Raw genomic sequence first — 23,280 nt, 5'->3', positions numbered from 1 at the left:
TATAACAACTCATTCATAAAAAAACAAATAAGAATGGACCGTATAAAGTAAAATAGTCTTATATGGATTATTATTAAAGGTGCTTTACAAGTTTGTTTTTATTATATCTTTTAAACATATCAATGGGAGTTCTCTTATCCGTACAGGTAATAAGTTGAACTGTAGAAATTTAAAACTATACTACCTGTAGATTGCAAACCATGGTGGTAGAAAATCCTTTTCATATGGTAGATTAACAATTCCCTTTCTGCAGCAATGAAAATATGTGAGACTGTTGAGTTATGCCCACATAATAACAGTATAATAATAGAGATGACTGTGGGTTTGGTGTAATAAACCTCTTTGAAACACACCTCTTCCATGCAATGACACAAGGATAAAAATCCCTTTAGGAATGTTATTTGCAGATGCATCTTGATTGCAATCGTCAAGAAATTGACGTTCATAAATTTATTTTGTGTATCAAGAAAAACAGTGTTTTTTGAGTAATTTATGTAGCTGCAACATTCTGTATGGGCGCTAATTTTTCATAATATCATTTTTCTGATTTTGCAAAATTTCTAACTCAAATATTTTTTTATGGTTAAAATTTTAAATAATGTTATCTGAAAAAAATTAAACAAAAAGTGCTTGGGTGGTTGAATAGAAAGTCATTGATGTGAATTACAAGCAAGAACGGTCTCAAAACCGATCTTTTTTGACACAGTGTTCCCAATATTATGAACTGAATAGAGATTTTTTATTAAAATAATACTGATTGTCTTTTGGTCTGTAAGTAAGATTTAAAAATCTATAAAACTTAAAAGTTCTGAACAAAAAAGCTATGTTTTTGTAAAAGAAGATAAAAAGGAAGAAATTATGTATTTATTTTATTGTTCAACTGCAGTATTCATTGTCTGGTGTTTTGTAAATGATGTCAAAATCTTTATAAATTATCACTCGAGAAAGCTTATGCAAATTTTAAATTATGTAATGCATTAGTAAATTAATTTCTTCCTACCTTCCTTTAACATTTTATCCAAGATATGCAGAGTAATGTTACCTTTGGAACACTGTGATATCCCAAGGCCTTATAACACTCATTTCTGTAGCATACTATCAAATATATGCAGAATATTCATTCTTTTGGAATACTGACGTCACAAGGCCTCATAACACCCATTCCTGTAGCATACTATCAAATATATGCAGAATATTCATTCTTTTGGAATACTGACATCACAAGGCCTCATAACACTCATTCCTGTAACATGTTATCAGATATATGCAGAATATTCATTCTTTTGGAATACTGACATCACAAGGCCTCATAACACTCATTCCTGTAGCATACTATCAAATACATGCAGAATATTCATTCTTTTGGAATACTGACATCACAAGGCATCATAACACTCATTCCTGTAACATTTTATCAGATATATGCAGAATATTCATTCTTTTGGAATACTGACGTCACAAGGCCTCATAACACTCATTCCTGTAGCATACTATCAAATATATGCAGAATATTCATTCTTTTGGAATACTGACATCACAAGGCCTCATAATACTCATTCCTTTACTATGGTGTCATCATGACATTATTAGTACTAATGATGTTGTCGGACGATGTCATGCCTCATACTGATCTAAAATTGGTTATGAAACTTCTAAATATAATTATATTTGATCAATTAAGTAGTATTATTTAAAAATTAAAAGTCTTATAATACCACAAATTTAATATCGATTTCTGCAGTAGCAACGGTAGTTCAGTAAGTTAGTTTTATCACAATGTATGAGCATAAATTAAGCACCAATACAGTATTCTCCCATTGAAAACAAAAGAGAAGTTCAAAGAAACCAGTGAATCTGAATCAGCTGATTTATATCAAATGATCTCAAGTCAGAAAAAAATTTTAAAAGTATTAAATTAGTGAAGCACCTCAATAAATCGAAGTACAGTAACAGCGCTATTAAACAAACCAACAATTATTGCCTTGTAAACTTAATATTGTAACAAGAATCTCCTCCACCACTAGCTGTTAATTCATCTGTTTACTAGAGCGTCCTTTACTGACATATGCGTTTGTGAATGTGTTACATTAAATACCCTTATTTTACTGAACAACAATTCACACTTTCCTGCGTGCTGTGCGTTTGTAGGGTTACGAGGCAGGTACTGTATATATTACATTCATTTAAGCAAATAGTTACACAAGCTAATGCCCAGACAATTTCAGTAACCCTGTCGTTATAACTATGTAACTGTCGATTCACAAAACAATAGAACCAACAAAGTTTGAATACAATACAATGACATATGAACAAGTGCGCAGAGCACCTATTTATTGAAGCATCATCATTTGGTACTGCAGTGAATATATTGGGGAATGCCTTTGTAACTCAGTCAACAATATTCATCCTTGTTAACTTCAATTTTGTTTATTCGAAATATTGAATCTTGAATTTCTCCCTGTCACTTAAAATTCTAGCTATTAAGGTTCAGCTGAATTTAAATCTAAAATCAGTTGGTGATAAATCTTAGAAGAATTATATCAAAGACCAGTAGTACTGCACATGAAATGAATTTTAGACGATAACAAACTATAATTGAGTTGGCTGCATTTGGTATTATCTAGTTACTAGTATTCTATTCTTTCAACATACTTGTATTCAAGAGTAAAACAATAACTGGAACCGAAATTAACACATTTTCTGCAGGCAGCAGGTACCAGTTAGCTATTGTCTTGCTAATATAGTTCAACCTGCAAACCATGTAGCAAACTTGTTAAAATTGAAGTGCAACAAAACTAATGCAAAGAATATAAAAGGTCTCCCCCATGATGTGTAGTTACAGTTTAATTTGAACTCATCAGTTGTAAAAGAAATATAAGAAATAAATAACTAAGCTATGAACTTTTGGGTTTGATGTTATGTTAAAATATATTATTAGGATTTATATTAAATCTATTTATAGAATAAGTTCTCATGTAGATACTTATTGTAATATAATATGTTTTCAAACAAAGTTTGAGACTAGTATCGTTTTAAAGTTGCGTTTGATAGATGCATGTAAGGAAATGCTTTGACGTCTGTCCCTCCCATGAGCATGTCCACCACTACAGCACAACCAAAAACCCACCATAACCATACCAATACTACAAGCATACTATGGCCAGCATACAACATATCTCACATGACTCTTTGTGTTTACGCTGCACAGAGCAAGGAGGCTGGCATCCGAACTTTGGTTGCCTTGGATGACCAGGGAGGTGAGTCACCCGCCCTCGACCCATCCTGTCCCGCCCCCGCCTCTGCCGTCTCCAAAACAACAGATATACTCAAAACAACTACATAGTGATTGAACAGATATTTTACATTGTAGAGCTTTAGGAAATAAAGTTGTTTGTTAATCAAAGAGAAACTTCGAATTGATTAGGTAAAATTAAGGCAAAAAATTTCAATACTGTATGTAACATTTTTTATTTCAGTCAAATCAAAATCTGGATGAAAATTGTAGTATTCCACCTAAATCATCTACGTTTTTATTGAATAGAGATCCAGAATAATTAAATTTTGTCTTATGGAACGAGTGAGACGGTCGGAAATCCATGAGCTTCCCACCCCACCACACACCCCCTACAGTATATATATACAGTACTACAGTAAGCATAGTTAGCAATGGTCCACCAACATTATATCACTCACATGTATAGATAGACACAGTCAGACATGCTCAGTGTATATAGCCCCGGTCTCGCAGTGTGTGCTTGCATGGCCATACCCGCTTCTTGGGTCTAACTCCCACATCTGCCTTTCATACATTTGAGTGTATAAGGTTGGTACACCATTACTCCACTAGTGAGAACATGTTTCAAGTGATCAAGAAACTTTACTGTGTCAGCCAGGTTGTAGCATATTATACAGAGATGTCCACTCAAATGTAACGACTAACGTCTGCTAGGAATTGTCACGACTCACAGATGACATTATAGTTCCAATAACTGCTATGTCTTAAAGAAATGTGCATACACTGAAAAATAAAAGATGAATTGCTAAAACTGAAATCCATTTATATAAATCTGGTAGTAATTTTATGAAATGTGATTGTTCCCTTATTCCTTCAGTGTTGATATATCTTTATGTTACGAATGTAAGTATTAACTGTAAGAATATATCAGCAATTAGTACCCAATAGTATATAATCCAGATTTTTATACAAAATATATCAGTCATTCCACTATATTGCATAAAAAATTTACTTGAATTAAATAAACAAACATCTATTACATTTTAGTCACTGAAAAGTATAAACTACATGTATAGAATTCAAATAGGTAAGAGTGAAATAAATTAAAATTCAAATAAAATTTTATAAAGGAAGGGGCATTTATTTTTTTGGTTGGCCACATTATAAATATTACAAGTTACTAGTTAAATTAAATTAAAACTCTTGGTAAAGCAATACAGATATACACGTTTTTTTTCTGAGAAGTAAGAAAGAAATAAATCAAATAAATAATTTATTTTTATTGTTCAACAGTTTACAAATAAGTATTTTGTCCAATTTTAGAGAAAAATTAATTGAGTTTTATTGTATATATTTTTCAGCATAACACTTAATTTACATTAAATTATTATGATACACTTTTAGCCAAATTTTAATTAAATATAGTTTTTTATTGACTTAAAATTTAATGTAAACAATGCTTTATTATTTTGTTACTAATGTGATTGTTATAAAACTAAAATTTAAATATTACTTGTTGTGAATATTATGTAGCCACTGTCAATTTCCTTACAAATACTATCTAAAAATTGTTTTATATTTGCGTGATCAATTATCATTGAGCATGTAACTGTAATTGGAACTTGAAATGTGTATCTTTTACACATGTGATCATGATATAGATTGAGTTATTACTAAGAACAATTTCAAATTTTTTAAAGATAAATGTATTCACAACTACAAAATTGATTGTGACTTGAAATATATCTACTTTTATTCCCACCATTAAAATAGTAAAAAAGCACCAGCTAAGCAAGTGCAACTATTAGATGAATGTAATTAAAAACTTGGCTATACAATCGTAAAAATTTTACCCATTAATATTTTTTTTTAACTAATACAAACTACCCTGAAATTTGTTCCACCAATAAATCCAGTGTAAGTTACAATCCCATTCTCTGTTTTATGGAGTGGTACAAGTTGTTAACCCTTGAACTGGCGATCATATATCTCTTCACTTTCGAACTCATTTATTACCTATTTATATATTTTGAAAATTCTTAAAAATTATATCAATAAGAATTGCACTAAATCTTAACACCATAACAATTCTCTATCAATTTTAATCATGGCTTGTCATTTAGAGTTACAACTAGTTTTGATAACTGTACTAAAATTTCAAGTTTAGCAGTATACAAAAAATTCTAAAAATATAACTCAGATTCACTGATAAATTTATCATTATATGAGATTTTTTTAGTTTGAAAGTTTTGTAAGGAAAATTAAATGGAAATGTTAACGAAGGTTTTTAAAAACAATGAGAATGTAGTACAAACATAAAGCATAAAGAGGATTACTTAAACTTAATAATGAATGTGAAAATAGTACACAAAATGAAGAACAGGCAGCTTTACAATCTAAGGCATTGTACTTTGGATTTGGATAGAGGTATTGCAGGTCTAAAACCAGTGTTATCACTGTATACCAAGAGGTAGAGTACAGTAGTAATAATTAGTGTATGATCTCTCATTCTGTTTGCTGGACTCACAGGCCCACTGCAGGCCATGAGGACGGACAAAGTAAGGCTAAATGGAGACAAGTTATATTTTTTTTTTAAAAATGTTAATAACATACACCTTTAAAAAAAAAAAAAAACACTGTAAAACTTAAAAGCAATGGATGTGTTGAGTAACGACTATTTTATTTCATTATTTATGGTTTTTATAATTATTAATAACACTAAAGTAGTGTAGGTACTCGTGTATAAAAAGATAAAAATATTTTTCTTGTTTTTATTGATATGCAATAAAGTATATTAGGAGATAAATCATAAATTATTCGTGGAGTTAATGTTTTAACTGTGACTCCTTCTGCCAGCACTTGGGTTGACATTTTTAACACAAACTCCTATAAAACATGAAGCATCCATATTGTGGCAAAAGTATCATATCAATAATGTTTATATATGGATGTATATATATCAAATGTGGCGGTCTTGATTAATAACATGAGTTTTTTTTTTTAATTTAAGATTTTTAAAGATTCGTATATATTTATTGTTCATAGGTAAAGAATATTAAATACTATGTTGTACTGCATTTTTGAAACTTAAAAATGTAATTAATAGAAAGTTCTCTTGATTATGGCAAATATAATATAATACTAATTTTTCCACACAATTTTAAATAATATTAATATTTGTAATTTGAAGTCATGTACAGATTAGTGTCAAAAGATTAGAACACATAAAAGGTTGTATGAGTGTTTGATAATTAATACAAAATATGTTTACAGGGTATAATAAAATAATTCCCCCTTTATTTTATAATATTTGAACTAAAATTTAATTTAATATTTTTTTAAAATTTATTATGTTACTAAAAATAAAATAATAATTCTATAACATTATTTTTAATTCAAGGATTTGTTTCAAACAATCAAAAAATGAATTATGGTTTGTTTAAACTCCTCTGTATAAAATAACACATTATATGTGACAATATGTTTCTTTGGTCAGTGGCAATTTCTTGTAGAGTATGTTTTTCTCTGTTGAATCTATTCTTAATTTCATATTTTACAAACTACTGCTTCTTCAAAAGTTTTTCTGCTCTTACCACTTCAGTAAAACTTGTAGATAAAATAATAGCATTCAATACATTTTTATAACTAGTTTTATTGACTATTACTTTGTAAATAGCTTGTTATTTGATCTATTCAACATGCTCTATTTAACAGTTTAGGCGTAATTCATTTGTGTATGTATTAGTAATCTTTGAAATGTTTGAAGAAACATTACGTGAACTCTTATACAGTCTTTAATGATTTTTTATTTTGAAATGTAATATTAGACTTCAGAAATATTCAGAGGAGTGATTTGTGAAAAAGGAATGCAAAGATGCTTAATCATACTTTTTTATTCAAACAATTATTTTATTTATAGATTTAATCTGAGTAATGTCTACTGAAAATTAATGACATTGATGTTTTTTACTTTCTAAATATACGTAACATATATCATTAATATGTTTTATTACAAAACTGTCAGTATCATAAAATAATAACATTTTTTAAACTTAAATATTTTATTTAATAGTTTTAATATTTCTTAAATAAACTGAAGGTACTAATACAGTGTTATAAATGTTTGACATGATATTCTATGTTGAAAAATATTCGTGTTGATAATTAAATTAAAATAAAAAAGGGCAATAGGAAAAATTTGGTCTAAGTGGATCTTTCTTATACCTGCTTGTTGAGATGGCAGATTCCTAAGAATTACAGGATTTTAACAAAAAATACGACAGATTGAAAAGATGTTGTTGCCTTAATTTTTCTGTGAGAGGAAAAATGACTGTGAAATGGTAATTGAACATATCAAGTATAATACTTGAAAATGTGTGCTGATACAGTACCAGTGTATGTTGCTTTGTGTGTGTGGCTTACGTGTCTGTGTGTGCGTGCACTGCAGTAGAAGTGACCATGTGATATCCAGTCCAGTCGAACACAACCACACAGTCAGGCAACATACCAGTAACATTCTTATAACTATTTATTTATTGATTGCAACAGACATTACGTACACAATTGAGTATACAAAGTTTTATAGGTTTTTTTTTCCGTTTCATAAACTTTGTTGCTCAGCCCCTCTTCATATTGAGAAACATTACTTCTGTTAAAACTGTATTCACCAGAAACGTGTGCATTTCTGGATTGATTCTGGATATTGAAGATAAAATATTTTGAAATTTCTGAATTTTGAAGTGTAGATTGTTATAAAATTTGAGGAATTGACTTATGTGTTTACGTTCTTGTATTGTTCATTGGAAAATCTTAATTTTGGCTTAACAGAACAATGTTGTTTAATTCTACCCAAATTTTATTCAAATAAAAAACTTCATATTGTATTTTTAGCAGTTTGAATTAATTTTATGTTCCAGATGTCTTCAAACTTCCACAAAGGAACATCATTGTGTATTTAGTTTTTGTTTTAATTTTGTTTTATTTCTACTGTTTGCTTTCAATAATTGCCACTGACTGTGTTTACATTTTGTGATCAGAGTGAAGAGACTGGAGCCAAGACGCTGGATATGTTGAACCATCAAGGCGGTAAGGTTGCACCGTGGTTGCCATGGTTGCGGTTACAGTTGCGGTTGTGGATGCGGTCTAACTCTTACCATATAGGACGTTTGACATTTTAACCTGCTTGTATTACTTTAGAATCATACTTTCATCTTTGTAATCATGCTTCATTTGTAGCCGTTCTAACTGCATTTGCTTTGTTGCACTTGGAAGTATATAATTATTAACGTTATACATTTTACTGGATGTTATGTCCCTACTAACAGTAACTTAACCTGTACAAAAAAAATAATGGTGTAAAGACTATTGGAAAAAGCGTTTTTAAGTTCATGTATTTAAACAGTATAATGGAGTAAAACACTTTTAATTGTAGTTTTAAATTATATTTTGAAATTTAGTATTTTATATTTACAATCATCAATTTACAGTTCAAAATATATTATATAAGTATAGTTCAATGCAGTATGTATTTTATAACCATATCACGTATTAGTATTGATAACAGTAGAATTGCAAATATACTCATATAATACTATTGGCCTAGATGTTTACATTTCATTTCCTGTATACTTGGGTTATTTCATTAGTTAGTTCTACTTAAAGAAAAAAAGAAAGTTATTTATATATTAGAGTAACATATTTTTGAGATAAACAGTTTTTTTAAACAAGATTTTACTATCATTTTAGTATTAAATTTATCATATTTGCATAACATGTTCTTATAACAAATTATTTTCTACTCTGATAGTAAAACATAAGAATCCCATAAATTCAGACCTGCATAAGAAAGTGAAAATGTAGGCAATGAGTCTGAGTTAATAAAATATATAATTTTTTTATTAGTTGAGATACTCAAAAGATTTAAGATATCCATATCTCCTATTTACCTCCTTTGCTTCTGCATATTTCATCCTGGAACACTACCCAGCCTATTCGTGCTGAATATTAGTATTTATTTATTGTTTTTGAATTGTGTGTAAATACAGCCAACACTATAATGTGCCACATTATGAAAAAGCTTTCAACAGATCCAGAATTGATTATATTTAACTTGTGTTTTATCTCGTTTTAATGTTGGTAATCTTCATGTATTCTATTCACCTCCTATTGTATAAAATTGGTGTTCCCTCTTTCCTCCTGGGTTTATTTTATCGCATATCATGAGTCGTATTGTTGTGGCTGGGTCTTTTCTTGTGAGTGAGTGTGCGTGCGTGTGTTTATGGGTGTGTGGTTGCATGTCAGTCCATTGTTTGATTCGCTCTGTTGTTGTAGAGTCACGAGGTCGGAATGAGGTCTCTTGTCATGTTGGATGAGCAAGGCGGTAAGCTTCGTACCTTTATAAAGTACACGACAGAAACCACCAACACCAACAACACATAGCAACAAATCATGTGGGATTCATAAAATTGTTTTTGTTGGTTCTCAAGCTTCCTCTCAGGAACGCCTATAGGAATTTCATTGTAAAATTATTCATTTAACACTCTTTTAGTTACAAATAACTACTTAGGGTTATTGTTGAAAAAAATAAATACTTTCCTCTCTGGTGGTCAAAGAGAATTGTACTATAGAGTATACCTGGTCTGCGAAGACGCACATGAGCTTTGGCCATGTAAGATTCAAAAAAGTTTTTTATATTGGTTACTCTTGTTTGTTAAATTTCGTATGATTCTTGAGCCATATACTTAATATTCCTGTACCATTTTCGATCTCCCAAGAAGAAGCGTCTTCTTGTGTTCTTACATATGTCCTTCAGGGATTTCTCTTCTATTATTCCTTTTATAATGAAGAACTACTAATAATATCATATCAGTTATTGTACTAAGACTTAAATAGATATGACTTAAATAGATATAGATGCTGAGAAATGAAATGTCAAAAAGAGTAGAAAGAAGCAATACTAGAATATGTGTTTAACGTCCATAAACTCTTAGCCCTTTTAAGACTGTTATTAACTACTTCTTGTGGAATAGATAAAGTGATATTGTAACAATATTTTGTGTGTGCTTTTTTCAATAATAAATATAATGCTGAAGTTTACTCATGTTGTATAGGAGAGGCCTTTCTTTAAATTTTCTACCTAATAATTTGTATATGTTTTCTCATTATAAATAAAAGTGATGATGTTTCTATGAGGTTAATAAATGTTTGTTTCTAAGAAGGAACCAGAGACTTCACATTTGCCTCTATTATTGATCTTTCCAAGAAACCAATAACTGTAGATTGAACTCAGTTTAACAATTTTGAGTACCCTTTTAAGTGTTTTATTTGAGCTACTAGTGAACGCGTTGACATAATAAATCATTTAAATGATTTTTCAAAACTAGCTCAGAACTTGTTTAAAGCATCGGTCAAAAAGAACTGGATAGACGTTTGATGAAAGTCAATTTCTAGATCAAAATTCTTCAGATTTCCATATTTCCTTGTATGGTGTCAAACAAGGCCCTTAGAACTTGTACAAGTAGATAATTTGAATTGCAAGGTCCTCTGAAGAACCACGATCAGTAACACTATGATGTGTATTTATTTATCAAAGTTCTTCACACAAGAACCTGTTCAAAATATCACTTTCAACTTCAATTTATTATTGCAACTTATTGATACAGAAATAACATGATACTGTTTTAAGCTGACTTTTTTCATAGTAAAAATGTTTAATAAGTCCTTACTCCCTACCAAAGAATTAAAATGTAACGTCCATTGAATCCCACATGAGATTGGTGAGCAGATTGACAAATCAACATTGTTGTTAGTTTAGTAAGACTACTGTAATGAATTTAGAATTACTTAAATAAATATGTTAATTATATAAATGTTTAATTACATTAAATTAACACTGTCACACAACAGTTTAGTGCTTTTTACTGTACTGATTGTAATACTTTGTGAATTCCATTAAATAATTAATTTAAATTATAATCTTATTTTTATTTTTGATGTTATATTTTTTAAGCCTAACTACACAAAGGATGTTATTGTGTCATGTTCTTAAATGTTGTCAGCTTACAGAAATCTTGGACTCTATTGGAATTAGATATTGTTGGCCCTGATATTGTGTTGGCCCAGGATAATTTTTTTTACATAACTGTATCAGTTTATTTTGTGTTTTCTTGCTCTTGGTTTGTCTTGTGATACCATGTTTCTTCTGTGTTAGAAGCAGATATGGAGCTGTCCTGGATGGTGATGGTAAATCATATGTTATAACGTAACCATGTGCCTTATTGGGGTGTTAACAAATGCAACTAACCTGCACGCTGATAGGACATAACCTCACTTTTGGGCTGTGTACTGTCATTATTTTTTTTATTTTTCATCAAGAAATATTTTAACACGTTGACTGCCATGGGGGGTCACCAGTGACCCTCACCACAAAAAATGCTTCAAGCACGATTTTTTGTAACTCATTGTATTTTCTGCAAATAATATGTCAACATAATGCATCACATGATGAAAATTTCACGTCTGCACCTTGGGCAAACCATGGAAAATGTGTCTGGCAGTCAATGTGTTAATTTTTGCCTTTAGGGTAAAAAACATTCAAATTATATTTATACAACAAGCTGAGTGAATATGACTTTCGTCATGCCAGTTTAACAATTATTCAGTTCTTACACTGTGAATCAATAAATATGTTTGGAATAAAAATTATTACATTTATAAAGGTATACTATTTAAATGATAATATATAAATGAAATGTGTAATATAAAGTTTTTTGATCACTTGAATGTTGCTTTTCATGTGAACAAGTGTGCACCATTGATATTGTGTTTAAAACATTAATATTTGATTTGAGATTTTTATTGAAGAATCTTTTAATTCTTTATCTAATTTTTTTCAAATATAATGCTAATTTTAAAATAAAAAATAATGAATAACGTTTTCAAATTTCAATAAACTTTTTTAAGTAGCTGTATTGTGTGCGTTTATAAGTATATATTATTTTTTTAATACATCTTTATTATCTTTATTTAAATTGTTGTAAAGATTGATTTGAATACAGTGAAAGGAATTTCTCTGAAGAGATCTCTACTTAATTAGTAATCAATCTGTATACCATATTCTAAACAGTTTGTTTTCAAATTTATTTCAATACACTACACCACTGGGTACACTTGTTGATAAAAGTTAGTGTAAGCCTTGTGCTGTGTTGTGCTGTGGAGTTTTACCGATCTCAGCTTGACTCTTTGCTTGTTCTATCTTGCAGAACAACTGGACCGTATCGAGGAGGGTATGGACCAGATCAATGCAGACATGAAGGAGGCAGAAAAGAATCTCACGGGGATGGAGAAGTGCTGTGGACTGTGTGTCTTGCCTTGTAACAAGTGAGTTCATACTTACAGCTCAATATTATTTACCTGACTGTGATACCGGTAACATAAAAGCAAAATATTCAAGCTTGTAGCTATATTGACCTAGTAATAAACATGAAAGCCTTTACATTCTAGTAACATAAAAATCAGAGATGTTGCACTTGGGTTCTAAGAAATAACGTTCTAAGCAAGTGACAATAATTGTGCTTTCTTTGTACCATGGTAGTTGTAATGCCCAACATATTGCAAGTTAGTCACAACAGGTGGCAATATTACTCTAACCTTGTCTGGTGGCTGTTATTCTGGTACACGCCTTTTCTTCTTCGATAAATAAGGATTTCCAGGATTCCTAGATATTCTCCTTTAAGTAATATTTCAGTTCCCAATATTTTTGGAACTGAACTGAACTCTTTTCTATCACTACACAAATATATTTGGTTGCCAGGAGAGAACCTGAAACTCGAGCTGCTAGATATTTTGTTGCTTACAACGTAATTCTTACAAGCTATATTTTCGTCCTCATTTACATGGTTCTCAGTGTTACCATCTCGTATTATTGCTCAAATGGAATCCTTTGGAAAATATGGTGATTAGAGCACTATTCGGTGGACCCATCATTTATTACTAGGCAAGAAGCGAATAAAGATTTTTGATGATGGGAGGGATGTGTGAAACTTATATTCATGCTACTCCCCATAATGATCTTATGTCATTATATCTATATAAAATAGTTCCATTCAGTTCATTTACAGAAGATGTATCTCTATCTGATTTATGTCATCTTTCTAACGGTTTTAGAAGCAATTCTTCTTTTCTAGAGAAACTGCTAAAATCTCAGAAATTACTGATCTATTAAATTTATCATTCAAGAAAATCTATGTCCCCTTATGAGTATATTGCTTATTTACCTATCCTAAGATAAAGTTTTCTTGGAAGTGCTAAGATTTATAATATGAAATAAAGAAAAAGTACATGTACATTAGCTTGTATCCATTCATTACTCTTGATATAACTCACAAGAACTAAATTGTTTTGTTTGCAAAGTTAAGTTTCAACTGAATTAAGATTTAGTTCTATGAAACATATTTTCAAACAGTTCTTGTAGTTTTGTACATACTGTAAACTATTGTCAACATTTATTAATTTTTTAAATGTCATATTTGTATTGGTTTATTGTTATAAGTTATTTTATTATATTATGATTTTGTTTTATTATTGTCTGTATTTATATTAAGGAAATTCACAGGTTGAAAAAACAAAAAGCCCTAATTGTTCTGCTGTGATTTTTAAATAGATTGCTATACAACATTTTTGGCCAGAAATGTACATATTTGGCTCCATCCAAAACATTAGTTATAATATAACATTGTTTCGTATTCTGTTTTCATTTAATAAGTGATTATTGCAGAAAACTACAATGTTTACTACATAATTTACTTTTCTACACCTCAACTAACTCTTGATGCAGATTCACCCAAAACTCTGACATGTTTTTTAATGTAATTAGGAATAGAGATCCCAAAACAATTTTTATAAGCTTTGAAACCGTCACACTTGATATCTATGATGCTGTAATCTCATTTAAAAAGGAGATCACTGGAAAGTGTAAAGTTTTGGAAAAATTGGGTGTAAGTTCAGACTCGAATACAGCATCTATTAAAAAAAAACTCAACATTGAAAATAAACAGGGTCAAAAAAGTAATCACAGATATTTAAAAAAAAACTTGTCAGACTCATAAAGGTGCCAGATTGAGAGAGGACCCTGACAACCTATGAAGCAAAAATGTTTTAACTTAATACAATTATGTAAATATATATATACTCAGTATACACATATACTCTGTAATTAGCCAAAATGTTGTCATTATTCTTACTTTTCCCAAAAATTAATTCTGAATTAAAGTTGATCCGTTATATCTCAGGAAAATAAAGAGCTATTTTCCTATAATTTTTACCTTATATTTTCTAAATATATTTTTGTTTATACTACTAGTATTAAGAATTACAAAACCCCATATGATATGTAATACATTTTACAGCCATAATACATTATTACTGGCACTTTTGGATATTTGAACTTTTCAACATTTTTTACCTTTTCTTGTTTGCTCGTTTCAGAATTTTACTTAATTTAATAACAGTGGTGTAAATACACTTTTTACTGGGGGGAGGAGGCCAATGACATAGATTTTGTAGTTTTCCATTTTTTAATCGTAGCTTTTTATTAATATTTTACAAAGTAGTAAGAAGAAAATTACAATGATAGGATAATAAGGTTTCGGACATTTGCCATAATAAAATGTTACAAAAGGTATAACGCGTTTTGAGTATTGGAATGTTGTGTTACACCTATTGTAACATATAACAATGGCAAATTTCCAAAATCCTGTTATCCCTTAAAACCTTCTATCATCAATAAAAAACTTTAAATCAAGAATTACAATGAACTCGGATCGCAGAGTGGCTACATCACTGTATCATGGGGTGTGGGAGAAGTGACACTTGTGTTCTGTTACAGGTCTGCCTCGTTCAAGGAGGATGAGGGTACCTGGAAAGGTAATGATGACGGGAAGGTGGTAAATAACCAGCCCCAGAGGGTGATGGATGACCGTAACGGCCTTGGACCGCAGAGTGGCTATATCGCCAGGTAAGCTTTCTAGTTTTGTGCGATGAGCAATGATACTTCTCCTCAAAATACCTCAGTAACAAGTCAAAGATGGCAAAAGTGCTTTTACAAATTCATAGATTTGGCTTTTTGTGCACTTTTTTTTTTTGTATAGTCACTGTATAGAAATTTTATTGCAAATATTGTAACATTAAAAACGTCAAATTTGATGTAGTTGTAGTTTCTGAAAGTCACTTTTGCCTCTCACAAAAAAATCTGATTTCTCACTAACCTTGTATTTTATGTATTATGTACTGTATTTTTCCCAAAGTACACAATCTTGAGTAATATTTATCACAGACTGATTAAAAGATAGGTTTTTATAATAAAGGTTCTTCTATATAATCTCTGTGGCTGATTTGGAATACTTCTTTCTGTTCCAGAGAAAGCCTATATTTTAAAAATAATGGAAAATACGTTAATGTTTCTAAAATTAGACTGTGTTCATTTTAAGTCTGTACACAACCATAAAAATTGAATTATTTAATTGAATTACCTGAATAACTATCTAATCATTCTCCATATCTGTATTATATTATAAATAGAGCTTAATAAATACCAGTTTTTGTCAATAAAATCTAGTGACAAGAAAACAGAATTGAGACCATGAAATCATATTCTTGTGTTTCTTCACTGAGAGACATTATATTACAGGATCACCAACGATGCTCGGGAAGACGAGATGGAAGAGAACATGACACAGGTGAACACGATGATCGGTAACTTGCGGAACATGGCCATCGACATGGGCTCTGAACTGGAGAACCAGAACAGACAGATCGACAGGATCAATCGCAAGGTATGTTGGTTTGTCGATCTTCTTCAGGAGAAGAGTTGTGTAAGAGAGATACCAGTTATAGGGGCATAGTGAAAAGTTGAAAAGTATTAAAAAGTGTAAAAGTGATGGTTGAACGGTAACCATGTGTAGGAGGCTGTCATACATATGATTGGAATTGCACAGAACTCGTGGTAGTCAATTAATTTCCATGGTACTTCGTACAACATTATAAATGTTCATTTCCTCTCGGGAATTTCAATAGATATTATAAAATCTGATGAGGTCACTGTTAAATGTCTCTGGTAGAGGCAAGAAATTTGGTGTCATACAGCAGGACATGAAAGGTGATTCACCTTTGAGCTACTTAACCCCTTCATGGTTTTTGACCATTTGACCCGGTTCATAGTGACTTCTTAAAAGTTTGCTACTGACGTAATATTACACATCATTATATTGTTCCTGTTTCATTCTGTGACAACTGCGCATCGCGCAAATAGTCCTGTTGTTTTCTACTGGATATCAGCACTTCCCTTGGTCCTCTGTCATGAGTGTTTGCATCCTGGTATGTTCGCTGTAGTTGCACAGTGCAGACAGCCACCGCATTTTGTTGTATGTCACCCGTTCTGGAAGAGTATTTTATGGTTTTATTCTAGTGTTTATTGTACGATAGGAATATCCGACACACAAATACAAAATTGGCTTCATTTGCGTGATGATGACACTAACATGGATATTGAAAACGGCTTATTGGATATATATATATATATATATAAAATAACAAAAATTGAAAAAGAGACAAAATAACTTTTTTGCATACAAAATTATGTATCAAAACCTGTAAAAACAGCTAAACCTGTCTCTATAAAAAATAACAGCAAAATACAACAAGACAACATAATTTTAGGTACAAATAAACCATTAAGATTTAAACACATTGGAGTTGATCAAATATCATAGATACAACCATCTGTACCAAGACTGCGTTTATCTAGAAATTGGCATACACCTAATGAGATTATCTTCAAATCATGCACAACCACTGTGCAATAACTTTTTCTCTTAAATCAAGAAGTTTAGATAGATTCACATCTTAGATGCTTAAGCTTCTGTAGGAAACATTTTAACTTTATTAGCTGCAAGTTCTAAAGAGTTTTTGTGAAATAGAATTGATCCAAACTGTGGCTACCACTATTTTCTCAACACTTCTGCCTGTATTATCCTGTTTTGTGTCATACTTTTTGCATTTATGTTTGGTATAGTGTTTGCAAAGGAGGGATTAAGACTTTAATTAAAGATTTCAGTACTGACTAACATACCCAGTAACTTTTACAAACAACTATTCCAAAGATAACTTCATATATATATACAAGGTGTTTGAAAAGTATGGGTACGGCTTAATATTTTACAAACCATAGCAGATAACATCTATAAACTTTGCACACTGTCATATGGCTATGTAAACTATTTTTCCTTGCTATTACCATGACATGCCAACCATGGGGGAACGGCCCACAGAGGAAAACATGGAAATCTTAAATGAAAGCATGGGTCGAGTGATACCTCATTTGAAAGAGCTCACTTAGTAGAGTTGAATGCCGCAAACCGCATCTCAAAAGGTTTATTCAATCAGAAATGGCGGGTTGTTTTAGGTACACATTGTGAAGTACATTATGCGTTGCCATTTCTGACTGGATCGTCGTATTCTGATGCGTTTCACTCTACTAACCGATGTGTTTTCACTGACTTTTTTTAATTAGCAAATTAATTAGTATTTATTGTGTTTAACAAAAAACAATACCGATGTTTTTTAGTTTTATTTATTGTGTTAAAAATTTATGACATAATTTGCTAATCACAAAATATCATATATCATACATATGTATTATATATCATATTTGGGGATTTGATATATATATATATAGATATATATATATATATATATATATATCTTCAGTAGTAGACAGTCTAGTCAATAAAAACAATTATTTCACATATTTTTAACACTTTGACTTGTCAAATGTTGCTTTGAAAAAAATTGTTTTGTGGTCAGTTGTTTTATTGAACAAAAATAATTGACAATATTTACTCGATTGTGTGTTATTTTCACATCAAGTTTGGAAGTATTCAAGCCAACAAAATTCACAGTCATAACCACGCATGTTTCCATTTGTATTAATTGTACCTGAAAATTAGAAAATAAATAATTTAATAAATGTTATCTAATCTGTTAAATAAATATATAATTGGGGTTGGATATATAACATTATTATTAATCTTGAATTGATATCTCTCTCATTGTAGTTTATTCATTGATAACTAGAAAAATAAAATAAATTAATGGATTCTTCTAGTAACAGGTTGCAAAAGAAAAAAAGAAAAAAAGAAAAACAGAAATAAATTTTTTTTAACATTTTTGTTTTTGTTATCTCTAGTTTGTATTTTTTCTATTATTATGTATCTACCTGAATGATGTCTACCCTAGTCATGACAATCTCTGGCCAATTGTTGGCATGTTTCATCAAAATATTATCAACATACACACTTTTTTGAAATTAACGTACCGTATTTGACTTATTGTAAACTTCTGACGCCAAGAAGTTTAAAATATGGTTTTTCTCCTAGCTGTTTATAGATGTTGATATAACTGTCTATAATTTATTGTGACAATCCTCTATACATTTTCAGGGTGAATCCAATGAGACAAGGATAGCTGTGGCTAACCAGCGAGCTCACGACCTTCTCAAGTAAATTGCAACTGCATGTCGCTTCCCTGGTTCTGTAGTGACAGCCGGCGTGTCTCCCCTCCGTCGTGGGTGGACACGCAGGCCGCCAGCGTTATATCATTAGGGGATCATATTTTGAAATTCATATTTATTACTAGGATCAGAATAGTTTTGTATAATTAATGTGATTTTATTGTCTAAATATTCTCCCATGATGAATATAGGTTTGCTTTAGAAGCACAAAATATATCAGCCTAGTCTTAACAGTCGTATGGTGGGAGCTTGTAAGTTGAAATTTGTTTTAGAACGAAAACCTTCTCGGTTACAGTAATTATACCAATTAATTTTTCTTCAATAAAGTAATGTTTTCGATGTAGAAAACTTGTGTATTTTATTGTGTGATATTTCGTGAAATTTATATGGAATTAAATTAATATATTTACATTTATTTTAGATTTTATTGTTAGCTTTCTGTGATTTAGACTTATTGGCTTGATGATTGTTATAATATATTCATTAGTGTAGACGTTAATAGTCTTACAGTTGTTGATTATTTAAGTTTAGAAGTAAAGCTAAAAATTTGTTTAATGAAGCACTTTTGTTGAGGTCGTGGTGATATTGTTCCCACCATTGATTCAGCTTCTTTCATAGAAGACTGTGATTTAATACATGTAGCACTTGTGTAAAAAGTTTGCTTCCTTGGAAGAATATTTCTATTTTATCCATTGTCAGCTTGCAGACCTAACTGATATAATAAAGGAATGCATCATAGTTTAATCGTATGAATAGCTCTTAATTTTTGTGGAAGTATTTTTGAAACATCTTGGTATATTTTGTAAAGTTTTGTCTGTCGTAATGTACCGCAACTAGTGCGTAGCCCGTATTTAAAGCCACATGTAGAGTGTCGTTCTCATTTTTGAAGAATCCTCTTGATTTGTTTTTGTGTAAGTTTATGTTGGAGCAAGATGTGCGCTCGGTTCCACTGGCCAGGTCGGTTGATTGTTCCCAATGATTCAATTCATTGTACCGTAAGACAACTCCAAATTTATTTACCCTTGTACATAGCGTAGGTGTTGCTTTGCTTACAGTTACGTGAACCATTATGTATATATGTACAGTTGAGGAAGGTGAGAATGCAATGTACATAGGCCGCATTTATCAAACGGGTGCGATGGTATTCGTTTTGTTAGCTAATTATAGATTTTTATTACCTTAAGTGATATGGGAATTGGGAAATAGATTGCAGGAGGATGTGACACATTTTTGTGCTTCTCTGTGTATTGCAATTTGGATATTGATATCAGTCACGGAATTTTGGCAAGTTGTACACTTTTCAGAATATGAAAAGAACAATCTGGGTATTATATGACTGCAAACGATTGCAAATACAACTAGATGTATGAAAATAAAAGTATGCTAAATAGGTGATTGCAAAATTTCCTTTCCAATTGAAGAGGAAATTGTTTAGAATGGAGATTTCTCTTGCAACTTATTCTATTAATTTCCATTTCTCGGCTTAGTGCCCATTTCAAAAATAACTTAAATGTTAAAAATTTAGATCATAGAATTTTTATTTACTTTAAATATAATAAATATTAAAAGTTGCCTTTCTCACTTGCTGTAGTTAGCTGACTCTGTTGCTTTTAGTATAATTTTAGTCTTCCTAAAAGAAACTCTGTTATTTTACATAAGTTATAACTATTCAATCGCATTTGCTGTAATTATTGAAATATTTGTATTCAGTACTTTTAAGGTCTAAATATAACTGTTGTGTGTATATTTCAAACTTGTTGGTTTTAAGAAATTGAGATCACTTATTCAGTATTGTATCATTAATAAGTTTTAAAATGGTAATATTAGTTTAATTTTTCTCGTATTAAAATGTTATAAAGTACCAAATTTGCATCTAAAGAGACTGCAGTTCTTAAAACTTTGTATTGACAAAAATATTAAATTTGCATTATTTCTTTTATTTAGAAAACCTATATGTTTTGGTTTTACCCTGCTGAAAATGTTTAAAGTGAAAGAATTAGTAGTATTTAGCAGAACTTCAAATTTAAAACCCATAAATTAAATTTGTTGAGTTGCATTGCCAGTTTATTGCTTGACATTTTATGACTGCTCAAAAAAGTATTAGAATTTAGAATCGTTGTAAAGTGGCTCTAGTTTAGCTTGCTTTTCTACAAAATTACTCTAGTGCCAGACAAGTAATTCTCTGCCATATCTGCTGGTTAAAGCTGTCCATTCCCATGTGAGCCTGTTGGTACGTTTGTGAGGGAAGTATTCTCATAGGACATAAAGTAAATTTTTATTTTTAAATTTTTAGGTTTGAGTAAAGTCTATTTTCTTATGTCTCATAAAACTAAACTCATAGTTTCTAAATGGTAACCAGTAGAATATGTTTTTTAGTTGCATGGTACATCAGTTTTGTCCACTGTGGCATATAAAATATTGTTGTGACTAAATTTTTAATTTGAAAGTTCATGCAGTATTTGTAAATAATACTGCAAAAATCATGGATTCTAATTGTGTTTCTCAGTTAACATTTTTAACATAGCGCTCAACAGTTTAAATGCTAGTAATGGGAAGGAGATGAAAAATGGACTTCGTGATCTTTTTCCTGCCTTTCTAAATCATTTGCAATTAAAATTTCAATAGCTAAAAAATTAAAACTGCTATAAAATGCTTCATAAAAGTTGTCCATTTCTCCATGCAGTGGATGGTTTTTCATAATGAATCCTTTAAAAGTAGTTGAAATCTAATTTCCAATATAGTCTGCTTACTTGGAACAGTAGGAAAAGAACGATTGTATAGCGAATGAGGCAGTGGGGTGGATGATGTGCTAGATGTACTACACTGTTGTAAGCGACTTTCTCTATTGGTTTTGAAAAAATCAGTGGTTTGTTTGTAAAAAATATATTTAAAGCACAATTTCCTGAAATAGAATAATGAGCAGGTTTTATTGCAGTTTACCATAAATATTTCTTTAAGTATTTTATGACTTTAGTTCTTCCCTCCTAACAAAGTACAAAAATTGTAAAAAAATTGTACAAAATATTGATTTTTCATATACTTTACAAAATTCGTTTAACAGTTAGGATTCACAAGCAATAATTCATATATCTCTAGTGATTTTCATGTGACTTAAATTTGTAATTCTATTTATTTCATTTATAAACCTACTGTTATTTTGAAATTACTGAATTCTTTTTTTAGTCAAAGATCAGTTTTTATTTTGAATACTTTAAAATTTTTAATCACTTTTCTCAAGTGTTCCATTATCTACAAGTTGTTTCCTGTTTAACTAATTTGAGATATCGAACAAAGTTCACATAGTATTGATAAGATATTTTTCTGATAAGGAAGTTTGACAGTTAACGATGGAAGTTGTTACATTAATTGTATTTAAATCCCACTAGAAACATTGTAAATGTTATGTTATAGCTTTTGAAATCTGGTTGAATAAAATTATATACTGTGGCAATTTAAATGATGGTTGTTGAATTTATTACCTACTCTCCCTTCTGTCATTGTGTTAAATCTAAAAATCTAATTAAATACCTCACCTCAGATCCAACGCAGAGATTTGAATGAAATACCATTTCAGCTTTCAATTGTTATCCATCCTGCAGGATATCACTGCCAACAGAGAGGAATTGTTAGCAGTCTCAGAAACCACCCTAAGCAGTCAGCATCCTTCTTATTCAAAGAGAAATTTCTTTGCCAGAAATAGGTCGGACTGAAAGCTGGAGAGGATTTTAGGGGCAAAAACTCATCTTGCCAACGACTTGGGTAGTTAGTATGGATTTTTCCCAGCAGAGTGTAGACTCTACTAAATAGATTATGCACCAAAATGGGTTGATCAATGTTTGAAAGGCAAGTCATCATAGTAAGATGGTGAACAGAAAGAAAATTAAAATTCATTTTTCCTTACCACTAACAGACAACCTATATCTCCATCAATAATTTTTCTCCTCTTGAAATTGAAATTCCATACTCATTTGGTCACATGCTGTATTGAGAGCATTCTCTCTCTACAAACTGAAATGATTTTACTATGAACCATAGAGGCATTTACACATGTATTATAATAACATACACTTCACATTTAGTGGAAAACAAAATGGCAAAACTCTTTTTTAACCTCCACCAAAACACAGTCAAAGAGCTAATAATGATTGTGATTGTGTTTGACTCCACTGATTTCTCATTAGACAAACTTTCCCTACAACAGCAACATACATTATAGTTATAGCTGTGCAATCTGAAAAACCTTTGTGTATGTCATTTAGAATGTTTTGCTGGTATAAATATCTTAAAATAAACATTTTATTTGATTTGCATTCATAATAATGTGCCACAAGAAATGGTGATGCACTCATGCTAGTTATTATTTACTAAATGTCCTTTTTTTAAATTATGTATGATTACAGTGATTGGAAAATACAGTTTAAATTTAATTTGGTTTTTAAACAAAGGGTTTTTTAAACTTCGCCTATTTAAATTAAAATTT

The 23,280-nt window shown here is 30.4% G+C and overlaps 1 protein-coding gene and 1 pseudogene across 3 annotated transcripts in view; one reads left to right on the top strand and one right to left on the bottom strand.

The window, feature by feature from the left end:
• The window catches only part of LOC124352996 (synaptosomal-associated protein 25), a 37,851-nt gene extending 15,594 nt beyond the window's left edge, over positions 1-22,257 (top strand). The window contains exons 2-6 of one of the 3 annotated variants that reach the window (XM_046802774.1): positions 9,566-9,614; positions 12,496-12,613; positions 15,120-15,248; positions 15,921-16,065; positions 18,730-22,257. In XM_046802774.1, the coding sequence (XP_046658730.1) occupies positions 9,566-9,614; positions 12,496-12,613; positions 15,120-15,248; positions 15,921-16,065; positions 18,730-18,792 (504 nt within the window). In that variant the 3' untranslated portion in view covers positions 18,793-22,257. Of the gene's footprint in view, positions 1-3,208; positions 3,258-8,271; positions 8,321-9,565; positions 9,615-12,495; positions 12,614-15,119; positions 15,249-15,920; positions 16,066-18,729 lie in introns of all 3 variants that reach the window. The other 2 variants (XM_046802775.1, XM_046802773.1) reach the window with 2 other exon arrangements.
• Positions 1-23,280, bottom strand: part of LOC124354483 — a 395,581-nt pseudogene that overhangs the window by 83,231 nt on the left and 289,070 nt on the right.

Source organism: Homalodisca vitripennis, chromosome 1 (assembly GCF_021130785.1).
Source record: "Homalodisca vitripennis isolate AUS2020 chromosome 1, UT_GWSS_2.1, whole genome shotgun sequence".
Taxonomy (NCBI): Eukaryota; Metazoa; Arthropoda; class Insecta; order Hemiptera; family Cicadellidae; genus Homalodisca; species Homalodisca vitripennis.
This window is presented reverse-complemented; position numbering and strand designations above follow the sequence as displayed.